This window comes from Vigna unguiculata, chromosome 7 (genome assembly GCF_004118075.2).
Source record: "Vigna unguiculata cultivar IT97K-499-35 chromosome 7, ASM411807v1, whole genome shotgun sequence".
Lineage (NCBI taxonomy): Eukaryota > Viridiplantae > Streptophyta > Magnoliopsida > Fabales > Fabaceae > Vigna > Vigna unguiculata.
Window position 1 is genome coordinate 37,261,975 of NC_040285.1, and position 18,711 is coordinate 37,280,685.

The following is an 18,711-nucleotide window of genomic DNA, read 5'->3' on the forward strand; positions in this document are numbered from 1 at the left end:
GTAACATGTTTGTTTGACGAGTTAATAAAAATGAATGTTGTTTAAACCATTTCATTGAAAAAATTATCAAGTGCCAATAATTTGTTGTAAGCATATGTTGAATATGGATCCAAAATGTGGAAATTGAAATTTCATAAATATAGCCTAGTCATAGCCCAATAATATGTATGTACCTTGCTCTCAACATGGACTGGACTTATCGTTAGTAAGTAAACGGAAGTTTTCGAGATGGGGGTTTCTTCCTACACCCCTGAAGATTCTTCTGTATTTTCAAAAATGACATTATTGACCCTAATAATTTTTTATCTGTCTCAGTTGTTGGGATAATTAAAGTGAATTTACTGCAGTTGATATTTATTGCAGTGTTGCACCTCCAATCCCTCACATCCAGTTATTCTGTGTTGTCTGAGTGGTCCCAACTTTCCATCTCTCTCATTTGAAAGTGCTATTTCCAGTGCTAGTGGTCCTTGTTTTTCTGAAGTTGTAGCAGTGGTCCTCCTTCCTTCAGCTGCTCCTAAGTCATTGCTCCAAGGTCATCCACACGTGACCCGTTTCAAGAAAAAGCGAAATGGATTTCAAAATTCGTTTGGTATTTTTTAATTTTTTTCCAGAAACGGAATTCGCGATCCGTTTCAGAAAAGTATGAAAAGGATCTCGAAACCTGTTTCATAAGTTTTCATGTTTTGTTTATGAAACGAATTATGAAACGGATCCCAAAATTCGTTTCATAGTTTTATGAAACGGATTACGAATTCCGTTTCACAAATTTTAAATTTTTTTCCATAAACGAAATTTGTGATCCGTTTCAGAAAAGTATGAAACGGATTTCGAAATCCGTTTCATAAGTTTCCATGTTTTTTTTTATAAAACGAATCTCAAAATTCGTTTCATAGTTTTATGAAATGGATTACGAATTCTGTTTCACAAATTTAAATTTTTTTTTCAGAAACGGAATTCGTAATCCATTTCAGAAAAGTATGAAACGGATTTCGAAATCCGTTTCATAAGTTTCCATATTTTTTTTTTCTGACACGAATTATGAATTTCGTTTCACAATCATAATAAAGCTATGTTGTAATGTAATCAAAAGAGAAAAATATAAAAATAAAATAAATGTAGACAAAATCAATGTCTAAAGCGCGACATTGGTTTGTTTAATATTCGCATGTCTGTAATCTGGCGATATCACCACTACGTATCCAAATAAAGCGTGAAAAAATTGTGCATGGAGACTAGAACTTGTAGTGAAGTTAATTCTGGGTCCACTATGCCCTTATCCTCTCTACTGCTTATACTAATTCTGGTTTCGCACCAGCGGAGGTGGGGCTTCTGGTGGTGCGTTCACAGGACGCCACAACCTGAAATGTCAAAATAAATAAAAAAAACGAAACAGATTTCATGAAAGCAAATTTTGTCAAGAAACGGATTGATATCCGTTTCATACTCTAGTGAGAGAATTCAGAGTGACAAAGAGTTTAAAAGTAGTTATTATAATGGTTTCTAATTGGCTTCCTGAACCCGTAACCGTGGCACCTCCGGTGACCGACTAACACCATTGGCGCGCAGGAGGTTCTTCTCCACCACTGCATGAGCCTTTATCGTTGTGGACTGTAACAGTTTCCTCTCCGGCTTCGAAAACCAACTTGGAAACGCTTCTTTGTGAGCTGTTTCGGTGTAATGGTCGTGTTTCATAAAGTCCATGTTGATGGCCAAGCTGTTCCTTATCATCTCCGTCACATTGTTGTTGTTGTTGGGAGCCTTTAAATCTTCAACACCTAGTTCGATGGTTCCGTCTTGACATGTTTGAAGTATATATGGTGTATAGTGGTTAAAGAAGTAGAGATGAGGAATGATGAAGGTGTTGGTTGTGCAGGCATTATCGAATGGGAGATACAAAAGTTGCATGCATGGGGCAGCGGTTAACAAGTACAAGGAGAGGAAGTCGTTGGCGTTCTTTCAGTGCCCCAAAGAATACAAGGTGTTGAGAGCCCCGGATGAAGTTGTTAGCATGGATGGGACGAAACAATATCCAGATTTTACTTGGTCACATTTCCTTCACTTCACGCAAAACCACTACAGAGCAGACCAAGCTACTCTGCCAAACTTCATCAACTGGTTCCTATCTTTCAAAACCACAAACTAGCTACTTTTCTCTAACCTACAAATCCATTATGATACAAACTGTGGATGAAGTTGGAAGAAAGAATGAGTATCCGTTTCTTATCTTTTTATTTTTTCTGTTTGGGATCAGTTTAACAAAGTTCAGAAGAAAGAAGAAAGAAGAGAGAATGAGCCAGGTCAATGGTTTCAAAATATTGGGGGTGCACTGCATGAGCAAACAGAAGAGAGAAATAATAGTTTCAAAATATTAAAGCTGCAGGAGGTGGAATGTTGGAAGAGAAGAAATTTACTGTTTAATATTTACTTTTTTTTAGTGCAAGGATAAAACTGGAATTAAAAAGAATTTTGGGGGTATATATAGTGTTTCGAGTGAGAAAATGTAAGATGATCGTATTTTATAAATAAATTTATCTCACATTTACTGATATACTATATTTTTAAATTAGATATATAATACGTTAACGTAAAATTCTTATTTTTATTTTCAAAAAGTATGAGAAGGTGCAAAATAAAAAGAAAATACAAGCATTTGAAGGAATCGAACAGTTTATTTGATCTATATTACTTTTTTATTTACGCATATGGATGTTATCATTATCACAAGAATTTGATACCATTATTGAAAAATGATAAATTGAGGAAGTTGTTATTTTAGAAGAAAAAAAAAACATGTGATGTTCATAAGACAAATTTTAAATGAAAATTAGAAAGACACTTATTAAAAATTAAAAATATGATTCGTATTAAGATAAGTAAGAAATTCCTTTCAATGTTTTAGTCGGGTGACGATTTTTCTAATGAATAAGGTTGTTTTAAAATTAGGAACGCCTGTATAAAAAATCAATATTAATGATTGAGGTTATACTAAAATTGTCTTAATAAGATAAATTTAAACACTCAGCTTAATCGAGCATTTATTGTTAAAAGAAATTATCCAATAATAATTCACGTCATAATTTTAAATAGAAAACGTATAGAAAATGTTAACGTCTTATTTTAGCGAATTTACTCAAAATATATTAGAGTAAATTTAAATTATAAAATCATAAATAATTCTTACAAATATAAATGAAGTCAATGAAAAATCTTCTAACGTCCCCTATCAAATGCAACTCAAATTACGTGAAGAAGGAAGTCATTATGCTGTGATGTGATGTGCACCTTATCAAGATACACCGTCCAATTCACGTCAAACAGCTATTTTTCAAAATTTATTAGAAAAGTAATATTTTGAAAATTTGACAATTTTTTTTATAATATTATATAATATTTTTTAAATGATTTATTAGTTTTTCATTTTCTCAATCTCAATATTCTAAAACTATCTAAAAAATAACACCTCATATTATAAGATAAAGTTATTAAAATTTAATAGTTAAAATATCATTGTTTAATTTTATATCAAATTTTAAAATATAAAAACCGTACTTATATAAGTTACATTTCAAGTTAAAATTTGACAACTTGCAATGTGTAATGTTCAACAAATTAAAAAATATGTAATGAGTCATATCCCGATATTTAAAAACATTACATCTAATATTTAATATGTGAGATTTGATGTGATTATTTGATTACAATATTTGAAAGCTACCTGCGAGTTTCACACTTCAAACAGCTTTTAACTTTTCTAGATATACACGTGTGTGTTTTTCTCGCAATGTTTGCAAAATAGCAAACAAAAAAATAGTTTACAATAAAAAAAATAAAATATTTTTATAGAATTTAAAAGTACAAATAACCATCTACTATGGTAGGGTTGCATACACGGGAACAGAAAATGTTGTCGGCAAATAGATTGAGTTATAGTTGTCATCTCCGAAACCTAAACAAAAACAAAACCTAATTCCATTTGCTCAAATAATTTATGTCTTTCCAAACTTCAATCCCAACAAACAGCAATAATCATTATTCCTAGTCGTGTCTACCGCTTATCTCATTCTTTCTGCAAACATATAACTGATTGCTCCAATAAACTACAACATAACAACTATTTTCAATTTCTTTGGGAGAAATAGAAAATAACGTTAAATCCCTAGATTAAAGATATAGTTATATGGTTTTCCCTCCTTTGTTTAATGGAGATACTATCAGGAATAAAAAAAATTAAGTAGCAAACATTTTTGAAGAAAATAAACTCCGTTTAAAAAGTTACATAATTTTGAATTTTGTGTTTATTTTAAATTACTTATCACCTTAAAAAATTAAAAAAAAAAATAGGTACTTCTTCCACTCAGTTGTACCAGTGTCGTATAACTATAAGGAAAAAATAAGTCACGAAAAAAAGTATTTTTCTAACTTAAAATCCACAATAATATCTCTAATTAATATTATTTTATACTTTTAAGGTAATCTTAATAAAATAATAACCTTTGCAAAAAAAAAATATTATCAGTAATAATGTGAATCTTATGGAATTATTATTTTGTTTACATATTATTTTTAATCAATGTAAAAAAAAATCTTAAAAATACACTTTTTGACAGTAAACACTCATTTAAGTCTGCATTTTAATCTTCAAAGTTTAATACGGATTTAATTGGGATGTGAACTTATAAAATTTTAAAAGTCATATTATAATATGAAATATTACGGATCATATAATTACAATATGGAATATAAATATAATGGGTGTTGGAAATTTGTAGGGAGTGTGAAAGATGAGAGATATGATAGATATAAAATATATGTTACCGGATGAACTTTTTATTTTATTCATATACTCTATATATATAACAAAATATAAAATATGAATACTTGGTTTGCACGAAGTTGAAGTTGACCAACACGATGTTATCTTCAAACCATTAGAAAGTACTATCTATCTTAATGTTAATGAGTGAGTTGAAAGATTTTCCTTATTTATTTATCATAAGTTAAATCAAGCTAAGAGTGCACTCTTTGCCCTTCGTGGGATTTTACAACATGATCAACTGAGTGAATGAATCTAAAAAATAGTCGTCAAATGACTTTATGTGATTTTTCAGAAAATAAAATTACAAAATTATTGATCTAAGAATTTTGCCTTCTCAAATGCGAATTTATGCGGGATGCATACTTAAATGAGTATGAACTTAAGCGAATGTCTACTCTACTATATATCAAGTGAAATACGATAATAAAAACATAAATAATTACAAATAATTACTAAATAAATGTTAGTATTTTAACTATTATATTTTCAGGAAAGATATACACGGACTTTAGTGAATTTTGTCTATTTTATTATTTGTAATAATTAGGAATATTTAATGATCTTGTAGCACTTTACACGAAAAAAAAAATTTAACAAGCGTTAAATGATACATAATAAAAATTAAAAAATAAATATTTTTTATGATTTTTTTATGTTGTTAATATAATTTTTAATAATTTTAGCATGTATCTAAATAAATAAATAAGAAAATATATGAGGCATTTAATTAATGGAACGCGGGATCGTGTTTCCCATTCCAAGTTTGTAGTATAGACGGAAGTGTTTGTGGATTACGCGTTAGGAAGGAAAGACAAAAGCTAAAGATGAAGTCAACCTGTGTGTTGTTTACATCTAATTAATGAAACCACAGACATTCTAAAGTAACTAAACCAACAAACCAAATCATTCCTCAACTTTCAGCTACATTATGAACTACATTACAAACTAAATTATTTCCCACATCTACCTACTTTTTCCATCATTTATTATATATTTTATCTGTTTTTTTTAATACAAGTTATCACTATTTTGTATGTTTTATGTTGTATCTTCAATAATTCACATCTTACAATTTTAAAACAAATCAAAATAGATTATTTTATGACTTAGCTTATTTTATTTTAGTAGAATATGCTAATTGTTATAAAATAAAATAAAATTAATATCAAATTGTGAAACTTTAGAAAATTGATTAAGAGTAGAACATATTTTAATATCAGATATTTTATTGTTACAGAGTCAATTTATAAATAGAATTTTGATAAACTGAATTTCATTTTATAAGAATTTCACCTCTTTACAATATTTTCTCTAAACTCCCTCTATATTAAGTTTCTAACCTCACATTTCATATTTTTAAGATTCGATTATATCTTAGGACTACTAGTATTAAGGACAACACATATATTCATATATATGATGAAATTTGTAAATAGAAAAAGTTTTTTTTCTTCTATTCTTGTTGAGCAAATCTTTGGTCCTATTTCAAGTGATATTTATAGAGTTTACATATGATTTTAGGTAGCTCAACTTGAATCTCTAATGGTTATTAGGATGTTTTTAGATCATTAATTTAAATATTCTTTGTATAGTTAGAGTTACCTGTTCTTTGTGTAATTAGAGTTACTTATTTTGTGTGTAGTTAAATTATTCATTTAAATGTTTTTTGTGTAGTTGTGCATGCCACCGTTTAGCGTCCTAAAGCTAAAATGCTCTCAGACTTGTAGTAGTCACCAACGCTCAATGCCACTTGGTCAACGCTCAACACTAAATCACTTGTAAACTTGGCGCTCAACAATATAAATTGGCACTCAATGTCCTGGGGCTAAAATGCTCCTAGACCTGCACAACAAGGCTAGTGCTCAATGCTAGTTCACCATCACTCAATGTTGTATCAGATTACAACAAAGGTACTTTGTGATTATGAAGGAACTTATACTTCAATTGATTAATTTGGTACTTTTCTCTTAGTGCATTGATTCATAACAGATTTAAAACATTTGATCTTATACCAATTTGCTAAATTGCTCATATTCTAAATTATTCGTTCTCAATCACAAAAATCAACACAAAATCACATAAGCATGAAATCAATCTTTCAACTTAAGCCTAACATACACACTAAACATATTCATCATAATAGTCCAAATCCATTCTCAAAATAAAACAATCATGAACATGCCAACCATCAAATTTATCAGACTCACGCACACAAAAACAAGTAGTTACCTAACTTGACAAAACGGCTCCACATATTCAAACACCTCTAAGAATACTAAAACACTTATAACTCCACATGATATTCTATATATACATAGAAATATCACAAGAACGTTTAGGACATACTAATATGATCAGTGATCAACCAAAATTCGTATAGAAAATTAAAATATCACATCAAACGAAAAAAAGTCTCACATGCAACAAAAAACATAAAAGACCAAAAAAATGGTTGAAATTTAACTTACACGAACGAGAAATTGATTGGTCCAGATTGAAAATATCGTCGTGAGAATCACTTATACAATCTCATATCTTCAAAGTCGAACAAAGGAATCCCTTAGAGAGAAGTTATCGAACTCTGAAAAAGTTAATTCCTAAAGATATTGTGTATTTAAAAATAACAAAACTTGTTTATAATAATTTTATTTATACTAAAACCTTATAATATTTGAATAATCGAATTTTACTATTTTTACTACTACCACTTTTAAAACATCACTTAAAAATATATAAACTATTTAGTTCTTAAAACTATTTTTGTATTATGTTAATCTTTTTACTTTTTTTTTTTCAATAACAAATTAATACTCTTTTTATTAAGAGTTTACTTGCTCTTTAGTTAACTTAAATGTTTGGCTGATATGATTTCTTTAGATGTCCTTAATGTTGGCATGGCTTTACTTTAGATGATAGTACTTTTTACACTCAACCACTAGTATAAAATATCACCATTATCGTTGCTAACGAAATTATAAATAATTATGCTAACGTTTAGTGAATTTATCTTCATTATTTTTTTTTTAATTTTACGGTAATATTCTTAATCATTTGAAATGGATTGAATCGATATTTCCAATACCCTTAACTTTTATTCTTATAGACAATTTTTTTTAATTACACGTATGAATGATTTGTTTATTTAAATGATTGACTCTGTGCTACGAATCATATAAAGTAACGTTTAACAGTAAGTTTCGTATGAAGGTAATCCCAGATAAATTATTTTAACTTAATGAGACTAATAAATGTTTGACCGTTAAATATGTTAGTTTTCAAATGTCCAATGTCCAATGTTTTGAAATAGGTTTCAAAGAACACCAACCACCAAAAAAATCTTAATCAAATAGGCTTAAAATTTGCGTTCAACACCATGAAGTGAAAAACATTAAAAAGAAAAAAACATAGTTACCCGTCATATCCATTTTACACAAGAATTGTCCTCACCAAAGTCAACAAAACATGTAAGAGAAATATATCAAATGACATTTAAATTTTTTGAAAATTATAATTCAACATTACTCATTGTTATATTTTTTCCACTAAGTTAGCGTACTTAGAGAAAAAACCATATTTAGCATTTAACCAATATAGCGTAAATTACTTAGAAAAAAACATAATTAGCCTTTAACCAATATACATTAAGTTTGATATAATCTTTTTATTATAAGAAGGATTTGAAATTTTTGAAATGATTTAACTTTAACAACTTAGATTGTAAATCATAATTAAATAAAGTAAAACGTTTTTGTCGACTCATATACTCATTTGTTTTCAATGCACATACACTTTTAAATATAATTTATAAGATTATCATGAATATGTAGGAACCTATGCAAGTAAAAATATAAACATATAAAAAGTGTTATTGTTTTGTTTCCGTTACTGCGGAGTATTTAAAATTTTATTGATAATTATTGTTTCACTATAAACTACTTTTATTGTAACCTCGTATGTTTAATATTTGTTTATTGTATTGAGATGAATTACTTATCGTTGATTTTTTTTTTATGAAATTCAAAATTTAGACTTTACATAAAAATAATGCAAGCCTTGAATCGATGTTACGTGGTTAAAGTATTATAAGTTGAATTCACATTTATATTTATATTAAATCTTAATTAAAACTGTAGTCAATGATAATGCCCACAGGAAAGGCCTAAACTATCATTACTTGACTATGCACGTTATGTATGGTTTTGTTAAGATAAGAACAGATTAAGATGGGTCCCAACATATGAGTTAATTTTAAACCATTTATCAAAAAAGACTTAAATAGTTGTAATTTTCTCAAAAATATTTGAAAATTTATTTTGGTCTCTGTCAATGTTATTATTTTATATTTATTACATATAAAAAAATTGGTCGCTAAAATTTATTCTTTTAAAATTCAAAATATGCGTACTCTGCACGTGTTGATTCGTCAAATAATGTTTACGTTGAATTTCTAAAAACGAAAGGGTTTATTCAAAACTTTATTTCATAAAAATACTATAAACTTATACTAATAATAATAATATTATTATTATTATTATTATGAAGAAAACCTTATTTTTGAATGAGGTGTATAGTAAAAAGGGAAAAAGAAAAAGTAATTAATTTAGGTAAAGAAAAAGTGAAAATTGAAAGCAGAGTGGAAGAAAAAGGATGTGTGTAATTGTAATATTGTGTAGTATACGCGTCAACTCAACCAACAAGAACGACAACAATAAGCATATCAAAATCAATATCATATCATATCTTTCCTTCAACCTTCTCTCCACTCTTCCTCTTCCAAACGCGCCATTCTCATTTCTCTCTCTTCTCATTCTTCTTTACTCTTTTCTTTCTTCTCTGCAAATTCCAAACCTAATCTTCCCAACCGATCAAACAAATTCTCATCACGCGCCTACTCGGATTCAAACAGATCATGCTTCGTCTGTGTTACAGTCCTCTCGATTGCTGTTTCCGACGCCGTGGTGGCCGCGCCGCCGACGGACTACTCTGGCACACAGACTTGAAGCCCCACGCCTCCGGTGACTTCTCCATCGCCGTCGCACAGGCCAATTACAGTCTCGAGGATCAGAGCCAAGTCTTCACCTCCCCCTCCGCCACCTACGTCGGCGTCTACGACGGCCACGGCGGCCCCGAAGCTTCTAGATTCGTCAACAAACGACTCTTCCCTTATTTACACAGTAATTCATCCGACATCCATAGATGAATCCTTTTCTTTTCTTGAGTTTAAGATCCAGAAGCAGTTCAACCCTCACTCATTTCTTTCTCTCAATTTCATTTACTATTATTGTTGAAATTAAAATATTGAATGGCTTTGATTTTTCAACATGAGAGTATATTTATTTAATTCAGTAGCCTCTTTTTTTGAAGAATATTTCTGGGAGATATGGTGTTGATATTCTGGTATCGAGTAGTGTTTCTTTATTATTATTATTATTATCAATATAATTATATAAACTATTGTTTGTCTTCTGAGATGAGAGAATAATTTTTTTAATTTAGTAATTTTCGTTATTAAGTACGAAGAATATTTTTGGAAGGTATAAATTGTGGGATATTGATATTCTGGTATTGATTGACTTTTTTGTTTCCTTTGTTTTGTGATATTTAGAAACTGAAAGGTGATATGCTAACTGTTGTTGTCTTCGCAATTATGCTTCCTCAAATAGAAGAGGCAAATGGTTTTTCGTCAGTAGGAAGAGACACTTGTAATTGATTGGAAAGTTGCTATCAATAGCCGCCTCTTCCCTTCCTGATTCCCCTTTTTTTAGTTTTTACCCAGTTTTACAGTGGTCATGTTAATTCGAATTGAATTTGTAAACGAAGAGTTTGAACTAAATAACCACCATGCTTACTTGCTTGTTTTTTATTTGTAGAATTTGCCACTGAGCAAGGGGGTTTGTCAGTGGATGTGATAAAAAAGGCATTCAGTGCCACAGAGGAGGAATTCCTGCACTTGGTGAAGCTTTCCTTGCCCATTAGTCCTCAGATTGCTTCTGTTGGATCTTGTTGCCTTTTTGGTGCAATTTCTAATAATGTGTTGTACGTTGCCAACCTCGGAGACTCTAGAGCTGTTCTTGGAAGGAGGGATGTACGTAGAAAGAACAGTCCAGTGGTGGCACAGCGTTTGTCAACTGATCATAATGTAGCTGATGAGGAGGTGAGAAGAGAAGTTGAAGCTCTCCACCCTGATGACTCACACATAGTGGTTTATAGCCGAGGAGTTTGGAGGATAAAGGGCATTATTCAGGTATAACAAACTCATAAGTTGTACCTTTTGGTGTCATCATTTTCTTCTTTACAAATTTGTATATGATTTTAAACTTCATGTTGAGTATATATATAATTACACTGTTAATATATCCATGAGGTGGTCTATGATCACGTTTGCTAAATGTGTCTGGTTGTAGCATACTCTCTTCCTTGTTATTTACAGTTATCACCTGACCCAATTGATCTATGTTCCGTGTTCCTTCTTTCAAAGTGTTTTTTCAACTTCCTTGCATGGTTTTTATAAGCTTGATGTATTTCTGGAATTCTACCCAAAGATGTCAGAGAATTTGTGGTTTCCTGTGACTGGTTATAACTAAAGACTTCGATGCTCTGACAAGTGACCCCCTTTGTTGCCTTTCGTGTGTCTTTTTGCTTCCATTTGAGTGAAAGAGAGGTTACGCCTGGTTTATCTCATTTTTCAAGCATGGGGTCAGGATAGCTAATATAGACAATTTTGGTGTTGCAGGTTTCAAGATCTATTGGTGATGTGTATTTAAAAAAACCTGATTTCTACCGAGACCCTGCTTTTCAGCAATTTGGAAATCCTGTTCCTTTGAAGCGTCCCGTGATGACAGCTGAACCTTCAATCATTATCAGGGAGCTTGAGTCGGAGGATTTATTCTTGATATTCGCTTCCGATGGTCTGTGGGAACAATTAAGTGATGAAGCAGCAGTTCAGATTGTTTTCAAGTATCCAAGAGCCGTGAGTTTCCACTGTTATTCTTGAGCTGCATATAATGATAAACTTGGTACATTCTTACAAGTATTTTGATTTGTGTTCCTTTACTTGCAGGGAATTGCCAAGAGACTGGTGAGAGCCGCTCTTCAAGAAGCTGCAAAGAAGAGAGAGATGAGATATGATGACATCAAAAAAATCGACAAAGGAATAAGACGACACTTCCATGATGATATCACTGTGATTGTAATCTATCTTGATCACCATGCGGGATCCTCTAATGGTAGATTCAAGCAAACTGGTGTTGGCTATACAACTGCTCCTGTTGATATTTTTTCCCAAAATGCGGACGAAGCAGAAAAGAGAATGCTTGGTACAATTGCGTGAAGAGTGAAATTATTTCAAAGGATCATACACTGACATTATTCGGGGCGAAAGTATTTATAGGTGACGTTTAATATTGTTGGTAAACAAAAGAAATTATCGAGAGAACATACAAATTACTGCATAGATATAGTAGCTTGGAGTGACTGACAGATTCTTTCTGATGCAGATATGCATATGTATAGTTTTGAAGTCTATTTTTTGGGTTTGATGGTATCAATTTTGTTTTTCTTTGGAAAGAAAGAAAATAAAATTACATTGATTGTTTAGTCATGGTATTTGTCTCTCGGTAACGTTGATGGATGATAATGGAGTTTGAGGGGTGAGTCAGATACTTTCAGAAGCAAGCACATTCTTGTTGACATGGTACTAGTATTGATCACAGCCATGATAAGAAGGTTCTTTTCAAATATTGGTTGTTATTTAACAGGCGGAAAATTTGTGATTGACGCGTTCTAAAGTATGCTGGAACAGGATGCATTTTATTCATCAGATATTTGACTTTTATTGAGTTTGGAAACCAAAAAACTTTTGGTTATTATCTTATAGAATGTTGAGTTGGCATTTTATTGGGCTTATCGTGAATAAGAATTAGGAGTAGTAATTAATTGAATAAACTAACAAAGCTTATATTAGAAACCAATGGTATAGACAGAGTGGATACTTTGATGCCTTCTTAGTAGACCAATGAAGTATAAAAAAATAAGTTTTTATCAATTTCAACGTTAAATTATAGTTTTTATATCAGTAATTGTATTATTATCTGTTTAAAATAAACAATAACAATGAAATAGATTATATTTTAACATATATGTTGAGAAATGATAAATTTAAACTTTCATTATATTGAAATTTTACAGTGTTCAAAAATAAAAAATAAACGTTAAAAAAGTTGCTTTTGTCCTTTAATCTATAATAATATATAAAGGGGATTCCCCTTTTTGTGTCCACTTTTTAAAATACCGATTTTACCCTTTAAATATAACAATTTATTAAATTTTTTAAAATTGACCGTTACTTTTACAAAAATTTTATAAAATCAGATGTCTCTGCTTCTTCTTTATTTATTAATGGTTATTCTTTTATCTGTTCTGATATATTTCACTTTATTTTTAATAAATATAATTCTAATATATATATATATATATATATATATATATATTAACTTAATAACATTATCATATTATCACCTACTAATATAATATCACGTATATTTAAAAAATATATACACACAGGCGCGATAGCGCCTGTGTTACGCTAGTTGTAATTATGTAGATGCAATTTAATTATTGATTTATAGTTATATTTTTCATAGTAACCAATATTTTTGCATGTTCGGTACTATTTGAGTATTATCTAATTATTGCTTTACAGTTTTCAATTCTGACTGTAACATTTGTTTAGGTCAACAATAATCCTTATTTGATTCGCTCTTAGTTAACAAATTAATAAGTATTTAAACTAAATAAGTTAAATAGGATATTGTGTTACGATATAATTAACAGGTTTCGTAACACACTGTAAAATTTCCTACTTATTATAGTTTGCGACAATGTAGTATGAATAATAATTTGGATTTGTTAGGAAGTCAATTGCAATGTTGGGCCCCAAAGTCAATGCGGGTCTGGCCTCAATCACTTTCCAAATACTCGTTTTCATTTAAATTGGTGTTTCTCAAACTTGGAGTGAAGTCCTTCTTCCTTGTGTCACATCATTTGCAAGAATTCTAATTTTCAACGTTTGATAAAGCACTTCCTTAGACAATAAATTTGGTTCATTTTATCCATTGAAGTTAGACAGAAATTTCCCAAAATAAGCCGAAAGATATCTTCTACCAACTGATTGATGATTTGTTTGGAAGAGAAAAAAAATAGTGAAAAGAAGAGTAAGTAGGTTAGAAAAGAAGGTAAGAGAAGTATTTGAGAAATATAAATTATTTAACTAAAATGAAATAGAAAAGAAAAAAGAAATAAAAACATTGTTATGAGAATTCATTTTGAAATATATATATATATATATATATATATATATATATATATAATCAATTTTACACACACAAACACTCACATTATATTTATATTTAATATTTATTGAGAAATTAAAAGATGTTCAATAATATATTATATAATTGTTTTATAAGTATTTTTAAATGGATTCATATTCTGAAATTTTCTTTTTATATTTTTCTCTTTTGAAGAGAAGTTCATCTAGTCTAAACATGTTTATGAGATTTGAAATAAAAGTTATTTTCAAGCTTTTCTTCTAACATAAAACTGAACTTTTTTTAGCCCACACTGTTTTTTCAATTTCTTTTAATGTCTTCGAAAGAAATAAACATTTTTCATTTCTCCCCTCTTTTCACCATTTCATGCTTCTTATGTTAACCAATATTTCTTTTTACACTATACTAATTAAAAGTTAAGTTAATAGTTTTATTCTATGATGTTTTAAATTGCAATTTTTAAGTATACAAATTATTCTCCCAACCGTTTTACAGGGAAGAAATCATACTTAACTAATTAATTAATGTTAAACAATTTTTACTATAATAAAAGGTCATGGTCAATCTTTAAAGAATGTCCAGTTACTTCAAGGAGTAGTTTTGAAAACATTAGGCCCAAATAATGAATGGTAAAAATATAAACTATGCAAGTTTATAACACTCGCATTTTATAGTGTTTCCTTACTTATTAGCTGTCGAAATAGAATTAACATTTAATTTTTAATTACAATTACTGATTTTGTTTTCAATATACAAACAATTTGTGAGATAATTTCATAAGCTAATAATTGGTTTCAAATTATATAATTTATTATAAAGGTGTTAGTCGGAAGGACATCTTCTGTATTCAACATTTTATTTTAATTAATACATTTTTGTTTCTGTTTAAGGTCGAGTTTTTATAATTTTTTTACCTTCCATTTTTAAAATTTAAATTAATATCTTTCCAAATTATAGTCTTAATTTAATTAATATAGAAAAAAAATAGTTATAATAACAGAGACAAAATATAATAACAAAAATAAACATCGAAATAAGAAAACCAAAAAATATAATAACTAACTCATTTAAAAATTCAAAACATTAATAATTTCACTATATTTTAATGTAACTTTCCAACAGTTCGCAAAGTAGCACTTGGGGTACTGATTTTTCTCCAGATCGAACAACCAGTTATGACTCTATATGCCAACCTTTCAAGCCAAGTGTTACAGACATGGATTGATAAGAACGAAAAGACTAAGATCCTATTTAGATAGACTTTCACATGTTTATAGAAAAAGATGATAAGATGAATAAAACTTATTATATATATTCTTGTTATAAACTTTATTTTCTACAAAATTCCTCATGAGGTGCATAAATTAATTTTATATTATAAGAAAATTCTGAATCATTTTGATATCGAATTTCTTTTCCTGACAGCGTTTATTGAAAAATTGATCTAAATAGAACCTAAGAGAATGGACAAGGGGATCACGAAGTTTCCCATAAAAGGCTCCAGAGACTTATTCATGGTTTAACTTGTGACCATTTCTTTGCTATGCGCTCAAGTAACCTGGTTTTCTCCTCCTCAGCAATATGTGGATCAAGGTTGCCAAGGTCTTGAACAAAATTGCATGCCTCATCTCGCAACTTCAGTTTACAGTACCAATCAACAATGGAATTGTAAGTATTCTGGTTTGGCCTACATCCTTGCTTGATCATATACCGAACTACATCAATAGCCTCCACAAACATTGAATCAGCTGCGTAAGTTGCTATAAATGTGTTGTAAGTTACAACATCCGGAGCAGGAGCAGGATCTTTCATTTCTTCAAATATCCTTTTTGCCTCCTCCATCATGCCATTTCTGCAATATGCATAAATAACTACGTTGTATGAGACAACATTGGGTTCAATACCTTTATGCAGAATCTCCCTCAAGATTTGCTCTGATTTTTTAAAATTTTCCGAACGACTGTACCCATACATCAAGCTATTATAAGTAGTCAGACTTAGAGTCAATCCACTCTCGTACATGTAGTTTAAAATCTCATTGGCTTTGGATCCCTTCTTATTCCTCCTCCCATAAATGGAAAGCATTGCATTGATAGTAGTAATATCAGGCAAGATTCCTCTCTTCCTAAACTCCAAAAATGCACGTTCAGTTTCTTCTACAAGATCAACCTTGCTATTTACTAGAACAAGTGTGTTCAAAAGAACAGTATGGGTTTTAATTCTGCCAGAGTATATTTCCTCTGCCAGAGCCTTCATCCTTTCAACCTCTCTTCCATTGGCATAAGCATGGAGCAAAGAAGAATACGTTGCCTCATTAGGTTTACATCCACCATCTTTCATTTCAGCAAGTACTTTCTCAGATTGTTCCCAAAGCCCTCCTCGAGCCAATGTTGCCAAAACAGCATTGTAAGTAGAAAGATCAGGACTAACTCCAGCCTCCAGCATTCTCTTGTAAACAGACATAGCTTGATCAAATGAACCACACCTGCCATATGCACTTATCAGAGTGTTGAAGGTGTCCCTCTCCGGCACAAACCCAGCTCTCTTCATTTCTTCAAAAACTCCTGAAACTTCAGAGTCCATTCCGTTTTGTCCAAAAACTGCCAAAAGTGTATTCCAAGTAACAATATCAGGGGAACACTTGCACACCTTGATCTCCTTGAAAACTCTCTCCATTTCCTCAAACTTTCCTCTGTCACCATACATCTTAATAAGCGCATTAAAGGTGCATATATTAGGCTTGCACCCCACCTCTCTCATTTCTCCAAAAACTTCCATTGCAAGCTCATCTTTCCCGGCCTTCACAAACCCTGACAAAAGCGTAGTATAAGTGTAAACATCAGGCTTAATTCCTTTCTTCACCATTTTCCTTTTCAGGTCCAAGGCATCCTCCAGCAAGCCACCTCTAACATAAGCCGACACCAACGAGTTGTAAGTAACAACGCTAGGCCGAAAACCATCCATCTCCATCTGTTTCAGAACCTCGATGGCTTCTTTCGGCCTCCTGGACTTACCATAAACATCCAACAACACGTTATAAGTAACCACATCAGGTGTAAATCCAGCCACCTTAATCTCCTCGAAAAGATCGAGGGCCTCTTCATACAAAGAACCTGCCCTACAACAACTTATAAGGGTATTATAAGTACACAAATCAGGGGCAAGGCCACGGCACTTCATATCCTGAACAAGAGCAATGATCTTAGTCCAAGGCACGCCCATCTTCCCATAAACATTCAAAATTGCATTGTAAGTAATCAAGGTGGGTTCACACCCCACCTCTTTCATTTTGCCAAACACCTTGAGTGCATCCCTGTACTTTCTATTATTTGCATAAGCAGTGATGAGGGAGGTGTAGCCATACACATCAACCTCAACCCCGTCGGTTTCTAGATCGTGCAGCAGCGACGCGGCGTGGGAAACCCTCCCCGTTTTACCGAGAAGGGTGACAATCACGGCAATTACGGAACCGTTCAAGAGCGAAACGAGGTCGTTTCGGGTTCGAATAAAGTCGAAGACGGACAATGCGAGGTCGAACTTGTTGTTAAACCCTAAAGCCTTGATTATGCCGAGAATGTCCGAGGAGAGAGAGGAGGAAGCGGGTTGGTGGAACAGGGGAGGGAAGATTAGGTGGAAGCGATTGGAATCGAATGAAGGGTGGATTAGGGTTTGGAGAATTCGGTTAGCCTGAGGGGAGAGGCGGGGAGTGGGGTGGGTGGAGGTGGTGACGTGTAGAGGAGCCGGAGAAGAGGGTTTTTGGTTAAAAAATAGGTCTTGAAGGAGAGGGGTTAGGGTTAGGTTTTTGGGGAATGTGGCGTTTGAGGGTGTGGGTGTGGGTTGGGGTGTGCATGGTGGTGGGTTTGGGAGGATGAGAGGGACAGAGACATTCTGTGCCATGGAATGTGATGCAGTGATGAGTGAAGTGTGTTTCTAAAAGCAATCAAACCTCAATCACAGAGTTGAATTTTGAAGCCAGAGCAGAAAAATCCTCACGATCACAGGTGAGTTTGGAGCCGAGAGATGCAGCAAAAAATAATTCCCACAATCGTAGAGATCCCTCTGCACATCCTTAAGAAAGGATCCATGGAAGACTATGAACTGAACGTAACATTTATCTCACACTTGTAAAATAATAGATTTAACTTTCTCTAACTAACTGTAAATTTAAAAGATAAGGCACACTTATAATAGTTGATTAATAAATCAACTGTTCAAACTTTGGAAAAATCGAACTTTATGTAATTAATGTTTTAATTAATACGACTTTCTTTAAAAATTTGAATGTTTTTAATTAAGTTTCTATTAATTTTTTAGATATATAGATTATTACAAATTTTTATCCTTTTTAAAATTTTTACATTATTTAATAAAAATATTACAAAAAACTCAATTAAAAATCTGAAATTTATTTAAACTTTTCTTAATTATTGAATTTCTTTTTATTCCTAAATTTCTATATATCCTTTTTTTTCGTCCGTCACCGGGAAGGAAACAGCCCATAGTGTTACAAAACCCAGCCCAAACAATACCAGGCTTTGAATCTTCCATAATTTGCAAAAAATGATA

General features: G+C 31.3%; 2 protein-coding genes across 2 annotated transcripts; one reads left to right on the plus strand and one right to left on the minus strand.

Moving 5' to 3' along the window:
- Window positions 1-9,554: 9,554 nt before the first annotated feature.
- On the plus strand, window positions 9,555-12,416 carry LOC114191494 (probable protein phosphatase 2C 63). Its single transcript, XM_028080680.1, has 4 exons — window positions 9,555-9,990; window positions 10,687-11,060; window positions 11,550-11,786; window positions 11,877-12,416. Exons 1-4 carry the CDS (start codon window positions 9,726-9,728, stop codon window positions 12,144-12,146), a joined length of 1,146 nt encoding a protein of 381 aa, XP_027936481.1. The 5' UTR covers window positions 9,555-9,725; the 3' UTR covers window positions 12,147-12,416.
- Window positions 12,417-15,504: 3,088 nt separating this feature from the next.
- On the minus strand, window positions 15,505-18,284 carry LOC114191495 (pentatricopeptide repeat-containing protein At5g02860-like). Its single transcript, XM_028080681.1, has one exon. It carries the CDS (start codon window positions 18,040-18,042, stop codon window positions 15,658-15,660), a length of 2,385 nt encoding a protein of 794 aa, XP_027936482.1. The 5' UTR covers window positions 18,043-18,284; the 3' UTR covers window positions 15,505-15,657.
- Between the last annotated feature and the right edge of the window lie 427 nt (window positions 18,285-18,711).

Excerpts from the sequence above, each read along its gene's own strand:
- LOC114191494 (XM_028080680.1), top strand. The coding sequence starts at position 9,726 with ATGCTTCGTCTGTGTTACAGTCCTCTCGATTGCTGTTTCCGACGCCGT. Across the intron at positions 9,991-10,686 it reads ACTCTTCCCTTATTTACACA|AATTTGCCACTGAGCAAGGG; the intron begins GTAATTCATCCG and ends TTTTATTTGTAG. Across the intron at positions 11,787-11,876 it reads TTTTCAAGTATCCAAGAGCC|GGAATTGCCAAGAGACTGGT; the intron begins GTGAGTTTCCAC and ends CTTTACTTGCAG.
- LOC114191495 (XM_028080681.1), bottom strand. The coding sequence starts at position 18,042 with ATGGCACAGAATGTCTCTGTCCCTCTCATCCTCCCAAACCCACCACCA.